This window comes from Pan troglodytes, chromosome 15 (genome assembly GCF_028858775.2).
Source record: "Pan troglodytes isolate AG18354 chromosome 15, NHGRI_mPanTro3-v2.0_pri, whole genome shotgun sequence".
NCBI classification, from domain to species: Eukaryota; Metazoa; Chordata; class Mammalia; order Primates; family Hominidae; genus Pan; species Pan troglodytes.
The window spans coordinates 87,271,819-87,290,746 of record NC_072413.2 but is presented as its reverse complement, the minus strand read 5'-3'; the positions used below and the strand labels follow the sequence as shown (position 1 = coordinate 87,290,746).

At 43.9% G+C, this 18,928-nt stretch overlaps 1 protein-coding gene across 14 annotated transcripts in view; it reads left to right on the top strand.

The window, feature by feature from the left end:
* FOXN3 (forkhead box N3) overlaps window positions 1-18,928 on the top strand; it is a 461,111-nt gene that overhangs the window by 334,460 nt on the left and 107,723 nt on the right. For all 14 annotated transcript variants that reach the window (XM_016926572.4, XM_054666225.2, XM_016926571.4 and 11 more), the window contains one exon: window positions 1,442-1,506. In XM_016926572.4, the coding sequence (XP_016782061.1) occupies window positions 1,442-1,506 (65 nt within the window). The remainder of the gene's footprint in view (window positions 1-1,441; window positions 1,507-18,928) is intronic.

Here is an 18,928-nt window from a genome sequence, read left to right as displayed (position 1 = left end):
CAATCAGCTGGTGTCATCATCCTGAGACTCCAGTCCGGTCTGCTGTTACCCTGTGAAGCTCCTGGCCACTCTGTGGTCACAACTACCTGGCTGAGAATCAGGGCTGTGGGAAATACCATGGCTGAGATGCATGATGCTCATTTAATTTTAGTATAGTGGATCCAAAACAAAATAAAACAAAAGGTTCATTAACATCAAGGTTTATAGTATGTATTTTCTAGCACATTTGACATGATTTTGATGTGGGATAGCATTTTTGTGCTGTAGCTCATTTCTTCTTCCCTCCTACTCCTCCTCAATCATGTAATGTGTCCCTATACCTGCCATACTATTTGTACCTCTGGTAATGAAATTCCAGTGGGCAGAATGTGTCATTGGCATTTCTGCTTGCTAACAGTATTGCTGTCCTAGATAACTAGAGACCCTGGTATAATGGTGAAGCATTCACCGTATAGCCCTTCAGATTCTTCTGTGTGTGTGCGTGTGTGTTTCTGCCAAACTTACAAATGCATTACTCGAACCTATTTTTCTCATATTGAAGGTGATTGATAATGCATTAACCAATATAATTTGTCATGTACTATTTTGGTGAGAGTAATTTATACTGCCTCTTGGGCTGGATGTAGTAACATTTTTAACTAAGTACTTTCTAACATTAATCTAAACCAATCCTTGATTTAGAATATAACCTACTTTCACTCTAAGGACATTTTACTAAGGCTGGCTTGGTTATAAAGTTTTCTACTGGCTGTCTTAAAACAGTGAAAGTGCTCATCTATAAATGCAGTAAGTGTCTTTGTGATATATTGATCTCTCCTATTTTCTTGCCTCTCCTGTTACCACACTGTGGGTGGTAACATATCTGCAAAATGTTTTATAGGGTATGGAGTGCAACGTTTTAAGCCAAAAAATTGAAAACAGGATACGAAACGAGAAGAGGGGGAAGGAGGAAATCGATTAAGGTCATCTCCATATATTAAGGATTTAGTGGTAGAAATGCCAAGAATGACAAGTTTGCATTTGTAGCAGGCAGGTGGCACCAGGAAGTGTTGGAAAACCCGCTTGGTCTCAGAAAACATGATTAGGAGTTCTTTGCCACATACATTCATGAAATTATGAACAGGTTAGCAAATATCCTTAAGTTATACGCTATGCCATTAAACCATGTGAATTTGCCATTTTGTGTATCTGTCCGTCATTCCAGTGCCCAGGTGTGAGCAGGGTCAAGATGATAAGCAGAATATTCACACAGATAGGTTCTGCACTGTGAAATATGAAGCCTGTTTACAATAAAGCAGACCTCATGGTTTTCGAGGATGCATTTTCAAAGGGTGTCAGTAATGCATACTTGGGGAAATGTTTTGAGGGAAGTGTGGGAAGGGGTTGCAGGTGTGTGAGTGCAGATGAACTTGGCCTTATGCTAGTTTCTTTTCTCTTTCAGCACATCAGGTCCACCCATCTGGCCGGGCAGTACCTTCTTCAAGAGAAATGGAGCCCTTCTCCAAGGTAGGTCCCTAGCAACACCCCTTCCTCTCCCTCCCCCTCACCCACCCGCCTTTCATCACTCCTTTGTGCTTGGTGTCAAATAGGAGAGTTCTGTCCCGTTTAGGAGTGGCCGCTTTCTGGAGAAGTGTGACTGTTGTGGGTGGGGTCTATTTGTCCAGTTCTCTTTATTTCTTCCTACTCAAGCTTCTGGGTCGCTGTGAATCATGAGTCTGAAACCAGGCCTCTAAGGACTGCTTCTTTGGCCCGCCGTCGCTGTTCATATTCTGGAAGTGTTCGGCTTGCTTTGGTGATGTTGGAATTACATGGTAATTAGAATGCGACAGAAACATAAACTAGGCTGATAAAAGCAAACCCCTTTACATGTTTCAAAAACTTGAGCTGAAAAAGGAGGGTTTGGTTATTCTGGCACTTGTATCATCATGGAGTTGCATGCATTTCTTGCTGTTGCCCAACATCTACATGTACCTGGAAGGTTGGCCGTGGTTTGTTCTGAGGTTCCGAGTCCAGTCACCCTACATTGGTCCCCACAAGTGTCACCTACAGGGGACACCCTTGCTGTTGTCCAGCTCAACTCAGCTGCCTTGTCCTAGTCCCTAGGCGGTGTGCTCATGGAATTCCAATGACCTTTCATCTCTACTTTTGCCATTAAGTTCCTTTTGAAATGGCCAAAGTTAAGGAGGAATAAATGATTTAAAAAATAGCAAAGAGGTTCATTTTTAATCCTTTTAGAAATTACTTTGGGGTTATCGCTATTTTGGATATCTGTTCTGTAAATAAAATGGAATTGAGTGGTTCCCGGGGCCTTCGAGCTTTCTATCCCTCCTACTTCTGTTGATTGGCTAGGAGTCAGACAGGCCCTGCTGGCCAAATGCAGATGGGTTTGGCTGTGCTAAGAGCTTTTGAACTACACTGGGCTTATGGTGAGGGACTTTAGTGTCTATTGATTGGTTGAGAGCTGTTTAGCCTCTTTCCCTTAAAAGTACAGGCTGAGGGCCGGCCCTGTGTGTGAAGGAGTAGAAGATAAGTATGGTTAAGAAGAGAGACATGTATCTTCAGGTTTCCGTAGTAGCTCAAACCCTTGTCAGAGATGTCATCACATTTTTAGTGCTGATTTATAGGCCACGCAATTGCATACTGTGATTTTAATAGCCCGTGAAATTGGGAAATCAAGCGTTTCTTTGTATTTTTGCTTCGTACAGGTGAAATGTAGTCAGGCAAGTTTGGTTAAACCTAATTTTAATAATCATCGTAGATATCCTAAATGTTTAAGAAAACAAAAGGAAGTCCCTCCACTCTCAAAAATTAACACATAATTTAAAAAAATCTATTCTGTTTTCCCTTCAGATAGTAGAAGTGGAAACTGATTAGGATCAGCCTTTGGGTTCTTTTCAAGTGAGTTTCAAAGTTATGTGCATCATTTTTCCTCTAGAACTATAGCAGTGATATGAATATCATTCAGGTTTGGATTATTTTGAGAAAAGAGATTTTGTTTTCTTAGAGCCTTTTCTCACGATTTTTATTCATTCACTTTGGCATTAGGTAAGTTCTTTTTGTTCGTTTCTGTGGGGCAAAAACATGAGGGAAATATTAATATTGATAAGGTTTCTGAAGTTGAGAGATGTCAGTATGAGATTATCCTGCGGGTGTAGACTTCTTTTCTCTTCCTGATAGGGTTACAAATTCCCCCAGTTGCTCTAGGAACTGTGAATTAAACTAGTACAGATTTCAGATGCTTATTGAATCCACATCCAGTTAAATGCAACCCATTAAAATTTTGTACATTTGAAAATCAGAAGAATCTTGATGAGAGCTTGGGAGGGTGGGCAGAGATTTGTTAACATTCATTCTTTTTCTGTGATGTTTCTTCATTCCCTAGAGTTCTGGAGACACTTTTGTTGTGATAATATTTTTTTGGAATATGTGGGTATTCTTCCTAATTAATATTTTTGTGTCCTTTGGTGGGTGGTTCTGGGCCATGGGAAAGTTGCTAAGGCCCACAAGCAAGATTTTACGAATAAAGATATGAGCACCTAAAGAAGGGACTGTCCAGTCATGCCAGGGGAAGGTTTGGGTTAGAATCAAGTAGAAGAAAAATGTGCCTGTTTAATGCCACTCTCTCAGGTTTTTGATTTCTCACTTTCTATTTTCAAAAATGTACGCACATCCCTCCTTTTTCCCTATAGCAAGTGGAAGAAAATTTTTCTAGATAATCAGACCAGTAGGGAACTCTGTTAATAGCTTCCAGCCACAGGCATTGGAATTGAGGGCAAGTAGAACGAGGATGCTTGTCCCCAAAGATGCCAATTCTCAGTGCTGGGTGAGAAGGTGCAGTTTGGTCACATGGGGGTGACAATGGGAATCTTTCTTTAGGGTGCTGTGGGACCAGTGACTGGCCAGCAGAAGCCAGCCGGGGTTATGGATCATGAGTTATGGATCACTAGCAGGACTGGCAGAATTGAACCAGGGTGGGGGATAACTTGCTTCATGGAGTGGTCTCCCCAGGACTCAATAATGCAGGATAGGAAAATAAGTAGGATATGGTTTGGCTGTGTCTCCAACCAAATCTCATCTTGAATTGTAGCTCCCATAATTCCTACGTGTTGTGGGAGATCATTGAATCATGGGGCGGTTTCCCACATACTGTTCTCGTGGTGGTGCATAAGTCTCACGAGATCTGATGGTTTTATAAGGGGTTTCCCTTTTGCTTGGCTTTCATTCTCCCTTGTCTGTCGCCATGTAAGATGTATCTTTTGTCTTCCACCATGATTGTGAGGCCTCCCCAGCCACGTGGAACTGTGAGTCCATTAAACCTCTTTTTCTTTATAAATTACCCAGTCTCCAGTATGTCTTTATCAGCAGCGTGAAAATGAACTAATACAGTGGGGGTGCCCTGTCGTGTAGAGGAGGGAGACCTATTTTTGTCAGAAGGGTGGGAGCAGAGGGGCTGTCATTTCTTGGGAGAACTGACACTTAAGGCCTTAAAAAAGCAGATAGATTTCGGTGTGTGGAAATAGAAAAAAAATGTCATTGCAAGAAAGAGAAATAACCAGAGAACTTAGCTTCACAGAGACCATAGCAACAGCGCGGAACCTGAGCACTTCATAGACACCTTTGGATAGCGACGGGAAGAATAATGCAATGTCTGAAGAGGAAATAATGGAAGTTAAAACCTGAAGCAAAGTTGAAATCAAAATGACCTGATAGTTAGAGCGGGGCACCAGTTTTCATTGTCAAATCATTGTTTGGTTTAGAGTGGAAACTTAGTACCTTTATTTTTCCCAGCACAAAACCAATTGCAGGAATTAACTGGTTGTTCTCGAGGTCCTCCCTGGATGTCGGGTGCCTGTATTTTGGTTCAGAATCACTGGCAAGAGGGGCTGCTGAATCACCTCTCGGTTTCGAGGATAATGGGGTAAGATTTGGTTTGGATTACACCAGGCATGGGTACTTAACATAATTGGTCATTTCATCAGTTCACAGTCTTTATTTTAAATGCCATTTAGGCTGCTACAGACAGTTTCAGCAGGCTAGAGAGCACTTCAGTTCTTGTACAATGGAAACCAAGCACAGCATTAGAAGGGGACAAGCTCATTTTTCAGAGGGGACCCAGGGCAGGCTGAACAGAAGAGTGGCTTATTCAGAGCCCTGCAGGCGTGGCCAGCTGACAGGTGTCCCCACCGTCCCTTCTTCTTGTGTCTGTGTGTCTCTGTGTTACGGTCTCTATGTGTTTGAAACATGTTCTTTATTTTATTCGTTTAATTCATTTACTAATCTCTCTTATTTTGTTAATGAAAAGAATAAAGTCTTTTTTATATTTTCCCATTTCCAAACTCCCTGTCCCCCTCCCCCATATTCCATTCACCCATCAAACTTAAAATTAGGTTACTTTATTAAAACATCACCCTTGGATGATTTGTTGTAATGAGTCAGTGATTCACAATTAAAGACATTCCTCACCCCTAATCTGACCCTTCATCTGGTCTCTGATGGTTTCATCCCAAAATGACATAGGCACCTCTGCTCTTGGTAGCTTCATGCCTTCTGCTGAAAGTTGCCACAAGCCATGCTGATTTTATATCCTACTTCTGCCCTTTTGGCCTTGGTAGGCCCTGTTGGCCTCAGAGCTCCCCACGGAGTTTTGTTCAGAGAGGAGCTACTGCCTGACCATTTTGGCCTGCTTTTATTTCTAGCTCTTCCTCCAAGCAGGCATTCCCTGGGCCTACCCTCCCCACCCCACCTGCAAGCATTTCTCGATGATACATCTCTGTGTGTCCAGTCCTGGGTTAGGCTGGAGATCCCCAGGGGAAGTCCAGGTCCCACCCTGTCAACCACTCACAGCCCGTTCTGTGGTCAGACCACGAGTCCTAGCCCTTCTTGGAAAAGGCTGCTTGGCCCACCCACTCTAAGAAGCCCAGCCACTCTCAGCACAGATGAAACCACTGGTTTTACAAACCTTTCCAGTGACTCACTTGACACCCTTATACCCTTCTGGTCATTCTTCCCTCTTCCTTTTCTCCATCACTATAGTATTGGGCCACTAATTATTATCAACTCTGTGTCCCTAGGATGCAGTGGTAGAATTAAAATAAATTATCTAACATATTTTATTTCCATTCACTTCTGTTGGTTGTTGTTATTGTTGCGGTTGTTGAGACGGAGTCTTGCTCTTGTCGCCCAGGCTGGTGTGCAAGTGGTGTGATCTTGGCTCACTGCAACCTCTGCCTCCCGGGTTCAAGTGATTCTTCTGCCTCAGCCTTCCAAGTAGCTGGGATTACAGGCATCCACTACCCCACTCAGCTAATTTTTACGTATTTTTAGTAGAGATGGGGTTTTGCTGTGTTGGCCAGGCTGGTCTTGAACTTTGATCTCATGTGATCCATCTGCCTTGGCCTCCCAAAGTGCTGGGATTACATGCTTAAGCCACTGTGCCTGGCCATCCGTTTACTTCTGACAACTCACACTGGACGAGCTAATGTAATGGAAGGACTTAAAGGCATTTTCAGCTCACAGAGGAGGATTGTGTTGCCTTAGACTCCCACCTCCCCACCCCCACAGCTAAAATAGGGAAAAAGGAAACCAGGTCTTCTGCTGTGAGATGCATGCTGTTCCTCCATGTGCACCAATGTACATGCAGTCCGTAGAATGTGCATGAAGTTGACATGATGGTTAGATGACTTGCTTTGAGGAATACCAGTTTCCCATGTTCTAGGTTGGCTTCATATCCAAACTTACTTGGGAGTAACAGCGTTTATCACCCCTTCTCCACAACTCTTACCCCCTCCCATAACTCTGCTACGAACCTTTACTGCTGAAATGTATGAGATACCTCACCTTGGTTGTCTTTCATGCCATGAAAGGCTCAAGAGGAAGTTATAGTGGAAGGAACACTGGATTATGAGTCAAGGGACCTGGGTTCTGGTCTCAACCCTTCACTTGGTAAACTTTGTGACCTTGGACAAGCCACGTGGCATACCTAGCGCTTCATTTGCAATTTAAGGAGCGGACCTCAGCGATGGCAAAGATTCCCTATCTAGTACCAGCTCTGTTCCACTCTAGCAACTTCCCCCAAAATAGGTCAGAATGGATTTTGATGCTTAGTTCTGGCTCAGTGGAGAAAGAGTGTTACCTTCAGCCAGCTGTGTCTGCTGCGGGTGCAAGGAGAGGACAGAGTGGGTGGAAGGCTGGCTGAAGATACCCATCCCCAAACAAGATGATTTTCCAAGGTCCTGTGGATCTTAGGGAGACAATACGATATATTATAGGTTTGGACAACCTGGAAGTGAACCCTGTGTTGGTTTCTTGGGCTGCTGGCTTAACTTCTCTTTAGGAGTCATGACAATGCTTGTCTCCTGGAGTCCTGGTGAGGATTTGGTGGATTCACATTAGTCAAGCAAATAGGACAGTTCATGCTAAATTCCCAATCAAGGTTAGCTATTGAAATATTTTACAAAACTGCAACTCTTAGGAAAATAGGGCTAAAATCCTCCGAATGTGGTTTCCTTGCACTCTTCACCTTCCTGGCTCAAAGTCCTCTTGCCCATCTGTTTGGGCAGTTCTCAGGATGGGGGCAAAGGCTGAGGATGCCCAGAGCCTGTTGGATGTATACATAAATCTGAAGGAGAATTCGTACATATCTTTATCTCAGGCACTTTTAATTCCTCATAAATAGGACTGCCTCCTTGAGAAGTTCACCCAGCTCACAAGTACCAAGCTGTACTCGATACTCTCAAAGTGTATATTCACAGCAGGTGCACACATAGCTTTGTGAAGGAGCACGGGCTTTAGCATCACAGTTAACTGGGGCTGAATCCCTCCCTCTCTGGGCACCAGCTCTCTGACCTTGTGCCTCAGGTTTGATTGCCTGTAAAATGGGCCTGCGAGATGTGTTTCTCACAACCCCGTTTTACAATCAAACCTGAGGCCCAAGGTCTTTGTGATCTTTGTAGTCTTGGTGAAGATTAAAGAACTGTGAATGTCAGTCACTCTGGTGCCTGACACCTCACAAATGCTCCATACGAAGTCAGCTTTAGCCTTCAATGTTTCATGCCTCAGGTTTCTGACCATTCATTCTCATAGGTATATTCCAGTTGAAAAAAATTCCAAAACTCTCCAAACGAGCATTTTCCCAAATACCTTCCTTTCTCATGATTTCCATTTTCAGTGTCACCGTCTGATATGACCAGGATGTCACTACCAGACTCCTGTGTCTGGCCACAGCCTCTGGTCTGGAGTCCTGGCACCCCTTACCTCTCTGTAAGGGCCAATGAATCCCAGGTTTTGTTTGAATTTGCCCTGACCCTCGCCCACTCATTGCTTTCCCATTTGGTTGGAGCTTGAAGCCCCTGGGCTCTTTGGCCTCTTCCATCTAATCTGCTCCGCAAGCTGACTCTTTTGTCCATTTTGCAAAGGAGGGCATCCACCTAATGCATAAATCTCCTGATTCTCACCCTCAGGCATACACATTAAAAAAAATTAGCAATGGCAGAAAAGGAAAATAAGAAAACCTCTCTCCATTCCCCCCAACCCCTAAGTCCTAATTGCCTTCTGTCCTCTTTGGGCCTGCAGAGGCCCTCTGGTTTCAAGGAGGGGCCCTTTATTCTTGGCATCATTTGTCTTATTGTTCTGCACTGCATTATTTGTAAAGATATTTCTGTAACTACAGTAATAGAGTCAGCTAGCTGCTTTTGCTTACAATCAGCGGTGAATTTACAGGGCTGCTGGTCTGCAGCTCTGATCTCTCAAGGTTTTATGTGGTCACTGAGAACATGCAGAACACAGTCTTAAGTTACTTTAAAAATACAAGGAAATGCAATTTTAAAAGAAGGCTTTGGTTGATTCTGATCTTTGCCATCTCTTGAGATTCCAAATTTGCCCAATCTCCAGTTACCCCCCTTCTTCCCCAGTGGCTACAGCCTGGTGTGGAATCTGAGAAAATACCAGTCAGATATCCTGTATTTTCCTGTCTGACTTTAATTTCAGCTCTTCCCGCTACCCGTCTATAGTAACCATTTTAACCAAAATCCAGTGATGCACACTGAGAAAATGGCAGTTTTGTGAACAGACACAGAGAAGTCAGGAAATCGAGAGCCTTTATTAAGAGCTTCCTCCAGGCCAGGTCCCTGCTGGGGTGTGTGTGGGCTTAATCTCATGTTTCAGGGTAACTGTTCAGTAGGAGGTGGAAACTGAGGCTGGACTTTGGAAGAGGGGAATCAGGGCGGGGAGGAAGCTTATGGGCATAGGTTATGGGCATAGATGAGCTTTGCAGGAGGGTATAGAATGGAAAAGAGGAAAAGGGTCCAGAGAGGTGACCCATATTCAAGAGCTAGGTTTACAGCAGTGAGAGAAGTAGTAGCAAACAACAGTGGCCGTGAAGAAGCAGCGGCTCAGTCCGAAACTGGGGAAATCACTGAAATGAAAGGTGCAGAATTTCACAAAGAAGGAAGGGGCAGGAGTCCCCTCATAGAAGAATAGGAGGCCAATTTCAGCAAAAAATTTCAGGGCTCTGGGGTTTTGTATTAGCATGCCTCTTTCTCCTCAAATTAGGATTATTATTTTTTTTTTAATTTTAATTTTTTTTTGAGACAGAGTCTTGCGCTGTTGCCCAGGCTGGAGTGTAGTGACGTGATCTTGGCTCACTGCAACTTATGCCTCCCAGATTCAAGTGATTCTACTGCCTCAGCCTCCTGAGTAGCTGGGGCTACAGGCGTGCGCCACCATGCCCGGCTAATTTTTGTATTCTTAGTAAAGACAGAGTTTTCACCATGTTGGCCAGGCTGGTCTCAAACTCCTGACCTCAGGTGATCTGCCCGCCTCAGCCTCCCAAACTGTTGGGATTACAGGCGTGAGCCACCGCTCGCGGCTTAATTTTTGTTTCTAATGTCAGTCCCTCCTGCCCACCCCAAATAACATCTGTTGCCTTTGTTACCAAAATAATATGTCTTTGTTATAGAAAATAGACAATCTAAAGATATAATTACTCCTAATTTTACCATCCACATGTAATACCTATAAGTTTTTTTAATTGAAGTGAGACTCATATAAAATTAATGATTTTACAGTGTATAGTTCAGAGGCATTTAATAGTTGCAGCATTGTGCAACCATCACTTCTTTTTTTTTGAAACAGAGTTTCGCTCTTGTCGCCCAGGCTGGAGTGCAGTGGTGCGATCTCGGCTCACTGCAACCTCCGCCTCCTGGGTTCAAGCGATTATCCTGCCTCAGCCTCCCAGAGTAGCTGGGATTAGAGACGCGTGCCACCACACCCGGGTAATTTTTTTGTATTTTTAGTAGAGACGGGGTTTTACCATGTTGGTCAGGTTGGTCTCGAACTCCTGACCTCAGGTGATCCACCCGCCTCGGCCTCCCAAAGTGTTGGGATTACAGGCATGAGCCACTGCACCTGGCCTGCGTTATTTCTTTGTACTAGCCTTATGCATTTGATATGGTTACTACCATTTTGTAGATGGGAAAAACAAGGCCTGAAGCAATTGTTCTGCTCGAAATCACAGAAACCTGAACTCACACCAGTCTTTACTTCAAAATGGCATAAATATTTCTAAACAGTTTTCTACTTTAGATATTTGGGTGTTCTACAGTGTTTTGCAGACTAGGGCTGAGGGAGAATCCTGTTATGTTTATAAGTAATTTACAATAAGACAAAAAGATGGAAATGAAAACTTTGTCTTCTTTCATTTAAGTAATTAGGGTGCTTCATTTTCCCTCCTGGTTCCTTACACAGTTCACTTTATGATTTTTAAAAACTAGATAGAGAAAAAAGGAAATCCTAAAATTAGTCATTCAAAGATTAACACAGTGAGAGGAACCCACCCATTCTTTAATAGAATGAATATTTTAGTTTAGTCTATGTGAATTTTATATTAGTAGATAGATGCAGATACAAGTAATTTTACACCAATTATAATTCATGTATAGGAATCTTTCCTTATTTAATTTTTGAGCATTTAAAAATATTTTTCTAGTCTATTAAATTATATCAGTTAGATTATAAAATATAAAGATTAAACAACCTTGGATCACATTGCACTGCAGAGCCTGCTTTTTTATCAAAGTGCTCAGTCTTAAAATACAATTGAAAAAGTCATTCCCCTTGAAATTCTGTTGAACTGTAAACAGAAGTCTAGAAATATTTTTATACAATTGCCAAGAGATTTTAATGAGGAAGAATAACTCTTTAGAATATATTCTGAGCGAGCTGTTTGCATGACAGTTTCAGACGTGGACTTAAAATCATCCACCTATAAACTGCAAGGGGTCAAGTTTGTGTTCTTGTTTGGTTCCCTTGACAACCAGAAGGTGTGGCTCAGAGTTTCTGGGGAGTACCTGCTGCGGTGCACGTGACATGGGAGTCGGGGTGTGTGTGTGTGTGCAGGTATGTGCACATGCATGAGTGAATGTGGCCCCTGCCCTCAGGCCTTTACCAGTGCCAAGTGTGAACTTCCAGAATGAATCTCTCCTGCCATCCCTCTGCCCGTCTTTCTCCCCAGGTCCCCTGTTGGCCTTTGTGAGTCATGACACACAGGCATAGGGTAAATGACCTCAGCTTTTAAGTCAGGTATACTTGAGTCCATTCCACACCTTGCTTCCTAATTGCCACCTGATTTTGGAGAAGTTTTGTAACCCTCTTTGAGCTACTATACAATGAAAAAAATATCCCTCTTGCAAGATTACTATGAGGATTGATGATGATCTGTGTAGCATCCCTGGCACTTAGTAGGTGCTCCAAGAGCAGGTGCCATTGCCACACTTCACTCCAGAGGAGGCAGCATAACTAGGAGAGAAGTATATGGACCTTGGAGCTGGCCAACCTTAGGTTCAAAGGCCAGCCTCTGCCACCCACCAGCTGAGTGACCTCGAGCAACTCATCCAATGAGTTTGAGCCTTTCATTTCCAGTCAGTCAAATAGATAGTAGTACTTACTTCATGGGATTTTGTGAGAATTAAAAGATAATGTATGGACAGAGACCTGCACAGTGCCTGGTGATGATCGGGTATCCAATAAATAGAATTAATAATGCTTATGATAGCATTTCTGCGACGTCCTGCAATTTCCTAAGATGTTCAGTACCTTCCACCCCCGACAGACAACAGCAAAAGCAATAGTAATATAGATCCTTCCCCAGCTGAACTGAAGTGATACCTTTAGGAATGTTTCAAACTGTTTTCAGTCTCTCTGAAGCTCCTGATGGATAAGGCAAATACCCACGGGATGGCCATGGGAGGAGTGGAATAGGAGTCCTGACTGGCTATTCTTTCTGACCCTTCTGAGTGACTAAGATCCTGCAGAAATGTGACAGAAAAAGAAAGTTCCTTGGAGATGGGCTGGAATTGCTTGTGATCTGTCCCTCTGATTGTGTTAGAATGCTTCCAGCCGGGTCCAGGTCCGTTCTGCCTTAGCACAGCGAATCAATCACTGTGACATGGAGGGTTTTCCAAAAGAGAAAAGATTTGTTCAGAAACGTACCAAGTGAGGAGGCAGGAGAACAGCTCTCAAATGCACCTCCCTGAAGACAAGGCTTGGGGATATTTATGGGTTAGGGAAGCAGGGTGGTCTAATGTGTGGGGAAAAGTGATTGGCAATGGGGAAAAAATGAAGTAACAGGTTCATTCTGCACAAGCATAGTCGGGGTTCATGGCATCTCAAAGGAAGTATGTTCAGTAAATGGCAGCATTAGCGTGATCTGGGGGTGGAGCTTTCGGCCCTCCAATGTCAAAAGGCCATGTCTCCGGCACTTGCTCAGGCCCAGTTGAAGGGGCAGTGGTCCTAACTGGTTTGAACTGGACAGGAGCTTGCCGTAGTTTCTGAAAAACAACGGTTGCGACCATTACCGTGGTGACCTATGAATGTTATCTGTAAAGTAGCCAGTGAAGGTCAAGTTCCAGCATTCAGTGGCAAGGCCTCAGCTTCATGGAAAAAGGAAAAAAAAAAAATAACAAAAAGCAAGTGACCAAAAGCAAGCAGTACAGGCAGATCCGATCAAATTAACCCCTTGGTTTCAAGAATGCAAACTGGACTAAGACATTTGCAAAGACTAGTTTCAGAGACCACAGGGAGACTGCAAGACAGCCAGCCATACTTGCAGTGATGCGGAACTTTACAAAGTCATTGAAGGGCTTGTGCTGAACTCCCTACCTCATGGTCACCACAGCATACACTGGTTGGCCCCTCTTTCCGTAGGCTGTGATTTCTAAATGGGGCTTGATCAGGATGATCTGGTCCTGCTAATTTGACACAGTTGCAGTTTGGAGTTAGAACCACAGGTCTTGGTGTTGATGACGTCTGCCAGTAGAGATGCTCCCAACGTCCTAGTTGTGGATTCATTTCCCACATTTTGAGGAATTTTGTGAGGATATTGTGATAAGAAACAAGAAGGCTGTGACATGTATAAAGGTCGATTGTGTGCTGATCATTTGTGTATTGTATTTCTCAGGCTCTGGGAGACTTTTGTCTCTGTGTTTTGCCACGCATGGCCTGGAAAAGAAATAGTTATGAAGTTTTCACTTTTTGCAGCTGTCATGGGCCCAAGTTGCGGTGGCTCACATGGACAGTATGGGTTCCAGGAACCCTATCAGGACAGCTTTCTCCTCCCACCCCTCCACTTCCCATAGATTCCAAATGGGAGGTGCCAGCTTCTTACAGAAACTCCCTGGCCTTAGTGACTGGTGGAGGGATAGGCACGTGATCCAGTCCAGGCCAGAATTCCACCCTAGGCTTCGCATCCTGGCTCTGGGAGCTCCACAGGGTGTGCTGGCCTCAGGAGCCCTGCACATGGAATCTCCTGGGGTACGGGAAATGGCACCAGCCCAGAGACGCACAGACAGGGGCCACTCTCTCCTTGCCCTACCTGTGGCTGGATTTGATGGGCTCATCAATTCTCCTTTATACTTAAGCCAGCTTGAATTGGGTTTTTCTTATGTACAGTCGAGAGTCATGATGAATACAGTGTCTCTAATTAACAGTGTTAGTTAAACTAAGTATACAGCACTGGTGATTTCTGTGTGTCAGTGTCATTTCAGCCTCTTTGTTGTCTTAAGAGGCCCACTTAGTGGTTTGACTGTCCCTTGAGAGAATAGAAGGTGAGCTTGGAGAGTTTTCAGAGATGGTGACTTGATTTAAAGAAAGTAGGATCATGGTAGTAATACTCCTCACATCCACGTATCCCCCCATTAGAGCTGCAGAGACCTGGCTTACATGTAATTTCACTTACTTCTTGAGAGGTAGGTGGTATCTTCCTGATCTTACAGATGAAGAAACAGAAGCTTAAAGTCGAGCATTTGGCTAAGCCAAGCAGCATATATGTATATGTGTAAATGAATGTGTAGCTGTATGTGTGTGTAGGTGCATATATGTTTAAGTGTGATGAGCATGTGTGTGTATGTATTATTATGAAGAATTTTCAGAGTCAGGATTCAAAGCCAGGTCCCTCAAATGCTAAATTCAGGTCTATAGCACAAATGCTATTTTAGGCAATCCCCATTTCCTCCAAGTTCATTGACTCACATGTCCAACCAATGCCATTTATAGTTAGATGGCCTTATATAGAGAAGAACTGTGTTCACCCCCTGCCACGGCCCCCACCACCAACACGCACGCATACTCTGATCGTTTTGGAAATGGAACACATTTTCTCTTTTAACATCTGATCTTCCCCTCACTGCATTTTGGATTCATTGTGAACAATTTTGAGTCTCATTAGAGGTGTCTTAATTTTAAAAATTAAGTTGGGAACTAGCAAGTGAAATTGAAGAGGCTATATCTTTGGTTCTGAACTGGATTTTCTTTACTCAATTACTCTTCAAATTATACTGATTTGAGATGTGATTATTATTATTTTTCCTAAGTAGATTGGATAATGAGAGAAATGCAAAGGCATGCTAGACTAATAGTGATCTGAGTTTCTGCTACCTCACTTGTCCTTCCATTTCCCCTCCCCCAGCCAGAGCACCGCCCCAGCCCCTGCTTCCTGGTCTACCTGGTGAGCCACCTAACCTAGCAAAGGCAGCTGCTTCCCTGTCTTTCCAGCGTCAGCCCAGCTATGACCACTGCAGCGCCAGGGATCCTGGGCAACTTGCGCATTGTAATCACGTGATGCAGTGCTCACCATCCTGCAGCAGTTTCCCATGTTAGTTCCCAGCCCTTCCTTATATGCCTCATTTAAATGTAAGATTTAAATTGTACCATCTACCCTGAGAACCCACTGTCTAGCCACCCTCATCTCCTCAGGGTCAAACCTGCTCACAGTACCTTTATCAGAATTGCCCCTCAACTGCCTGAAACACATTTCTTTCATCTCCCTGTCTTTTTTCCTGTAGGGAAGAAGGTAAACTACCTAAAAGGGAGATGGTGATGTTTTCTCCCCGCATCCTGCTTCATCACTTTTCCCCTTTGCTTTTACATACACACGTGTCATGCTCAAGTGCTGTCTGTGCATTGACTCATGGCTCGTGCCTTTGGTATGAGCCTCGTTACTGGGTGAGCTTCGCCAAATGAGCTTTTGCTGTTGCCGCAAATACAATGGCGTCTCTTTTGTTTTAGGGCCTGGAGTGACATTGTGATGGAGAAGTGCACAGTTGACCATATTGAGCCGGTCAGGAGGGTAGATTTAAGAGATGCAGCAACAGCAGCCTCTCGTATAAGCAGCAGAGTCTTCCCTGACACCTTACTTATTTCCCCCAGGATCTGAGCTCATTCGCCATGGCAGGAACCACTAAGATTGTTTGGTTATCCCGTTACTTCTGTCTTCCAGCCAGACTGTAATCTCCTTGAGGCTGGAGTTTTCTTATCTCTATCTCCAGCACCTTGCAGGTTACCCAGCACACGGTAGGAAATCAATGAAGGTTTGTAAAATATATCCATGTAACTTACTGTTATGGACTGAATTGCAGCTCCACCGCCCCCCCGCTGCCTCCGAAATTTATATGTTGAAGGCTTCACCACCACCGCCTCACATGTGACTGAATTTGGAGATAGAGCCGTTAAAGAGGTAATTAAGATGAAATGAGGACATAAAGGAGGAGTTTTTATAAGGACTGGTGTCTTTGTAAGAAGAGATACCAGGAATGTACATGTACTGAGGAAAGGCCACGTGAGGACACAGTGAGAAGTCGGTCACCTGCAAGCCAGGGAGACAGCCTCAGGAGAACCCAAACGTGCCACCTCTTTGCTCTTTGATCTCGGACTTCTAGCCTCCAGAACTGTGAGAACATCAATTTTTGTTCTTTAAACCACCAGTCTGTAGTATTTTGTTCTGGCAGCCTGAACTGACTTAATATATTTACCAACTGTCCTAGCATCTTGTATCCCAAAGCTGGGACTGTAGGGGTCAACTTTGGCTGCTAAGGGCAGTTTGGGAAGATCCCAAGGTTGGCTGCTTAAGATAAATCCACAGTAGTGGGCAGCTGTGTCCCACCCTGCACTCCTCCTTCACCACCAGTGAGGCAAGTCTGGCTAAGGCTGTTTCAGGCATTCCCACCCTACCAGGGAACGTGAATGTCATCATCAACTAAGATTCTGGGCCTCTTGGAAATTATTTTAACTTGACCTACATCACCGTATGCCCCGAGACCTTGGCAGTTCTGTACACCCACGAATAATAGCAATTAGCATGAAAAGAAAGCTGAAAGAGTCTCAGATAGGATGATCTGCAGTCTGGCCTTAGACCTTCCACTCACTAGCTGTGTATACTTGCATGTGTAATTTTACCTTTTTGGGGTCTATGATTTGTTTTTAAAAGTGGACGTGCTGCTGTAATGGACAGTTCCTTTTCCCTGTTTTAGGAATTAACCCTGGCTTGCAGGTGGAGAGCCCTCCATCCCCCCAGTTCATTCATCTGTGTGCTTCCAAGTGACGTCTCTACCGCTAGTTTAAGTCACTCTCATTCCTCTGGCTACACTGGTGTTTCTGGGTGGTCATGTGATAGAGGCTGGTCTGATTACAGTGATTCTCAGACCTTTTCCAGTGAACACTGGGGAAATGCTAGATTCAAAGCTGCTGCCGGCAGCCACCTGTGAACAGAGGAGAGCCTGTCCAAGCCTATTTTCACCAGCAGCGTTGCTGAGTTGGGGGACAGAGAGTAGGACTTGGTAAATGCCATTTGAAAGGCATCACTGTTCCTGGTTTTCCCAGTCACAGGCGATAAAATCTCTTCAATTCGGTTTTTTAAAATCGCTAAAGATGGAAAGATTACTAGCTGATAAAGGTATTAACACCTGCCCTGTACACCATACAGGAGCTACAGGAGCTTTCATAATACAATTTCTAAATAAGATCATGAAGGCAAAGGCAAAGGTTGTGACATACAGTTTGAACACAGGGAATTATTATTTGGAAAATCCAAATAATAATTTGGTGACTGGTGCCTCTTGGACTCAATATCATGCTCTTTGAACATCTGTGAAAAGATGTGTACATTCTTAGCACAGTGTCACCTGGTAAGGAATGAATACATGGAAGCTGTTGTTATCATCAGTAAGAATTATTGCAGCAGTGATAGGAGGGGGATGTAGAAGTCTTTGAGAATTTTGATTTGATGATGAAGATAGCTGCATGGAATCCTACTTGAGAAGGAATTGATTCTGTTTCTGTTGGGGTTAGGTGATACCAACATCCACCTGATATGGATGGCACTTGTTTGTGGAAACTGAATAGTGTCCTCATAGCCAAGTTCCTGACGATGGAAACTCATGGGGAGCCCTTTCCTTGTGAGCCCACCCTGAGGGTGTTCCTGCTCTTCTTGGGCCTGATTCTCATCTGATCACCTTGGCTGGATGTTGCCCCAGCCAAGGACAGTATACAAAGACAGGCCAAGGTTCTGGTTATCCTTGTGATGTGATATAGTTTGGCTGTGTCCCCACCGAAATCTTATCTTGAATTGTAGCTCCCATAATTCCCATGTGTTATGGGAAGGCACCCCATGGGAGATAATGGAATTATGGGGGTGATTTCCCCATGCTGTTCTGTCATGGTAGTGAATAAGTCTCATGAGATCTGATGGTTTTATAAGGGTTTTCCCCTTTTGCTTGGCTCTCTTGATTTCTCTCTCGTCTGCTGCCATGTAAGATGTGTCTTTCGCCTTCTGCCGTGATTGTGAGGCCTCCTGAGCCATGTGGAACTGTGAGCCCATTAAACCTTTTTCTTTACAAATTACCCAGTCTCGGGTATGTCTTTATCAGCAGCATGAAAATGGACTAATACAGAGTGCATGGTAATGATTAGGGAGGACAAGAGGGGGGCTCCTGAGGTGCCAAGAGCCCCCTGTTAGTTCATAGGGTGCTGATTACATGGTAAATTTTCTTTCTTTCTTTTTTTTTGAGATGGAGTCTTACTCTTGTTGCCCAGGCTGGAATGCAGTGGCATGATCTCGGCTCACTGCAGCCTCTACAGTATCCTGGGTTCAAACAAGATTCTCCTGCCTCAGCCTCCCAAGTAGCTGGGACTGCAGGTGCCTGCCACCATGCCTGACTGATTTTTGTATTTTTTAGTAGACACAGGGTTTCACCATGTTGATCAGGCTGGTCTCAAACTCCTGACTTCAGGTGATCCCCCCACCTCGGCCTCCCAAAGTGCTGGGATTACAGGCGTGAGGCACCACCCTGGCAATTACATGGTAAATTGTTTGGGAAAATTCACTGAGCTGTACACATACAAGGACTTTGCTGGACATACGTTATTCCAATAGAAAGTTTCAAAAATGATTGGGCAGCTGCAATTTCATTACACCTATTTGATTTCAGATTTTTATTATGTACATGTAGTGAGCCTCAGAATTCTTACATGATTAAAAAATAGGATTGTCATGGATTTTATCAAATCAATGTGGTAATTTAGAGCTGAGCGAAACACAAAGTAACAAGAATTTTTATCACAATTCAAGCATATTTTATAAAGTCTCTCCAAACCTGCTTGT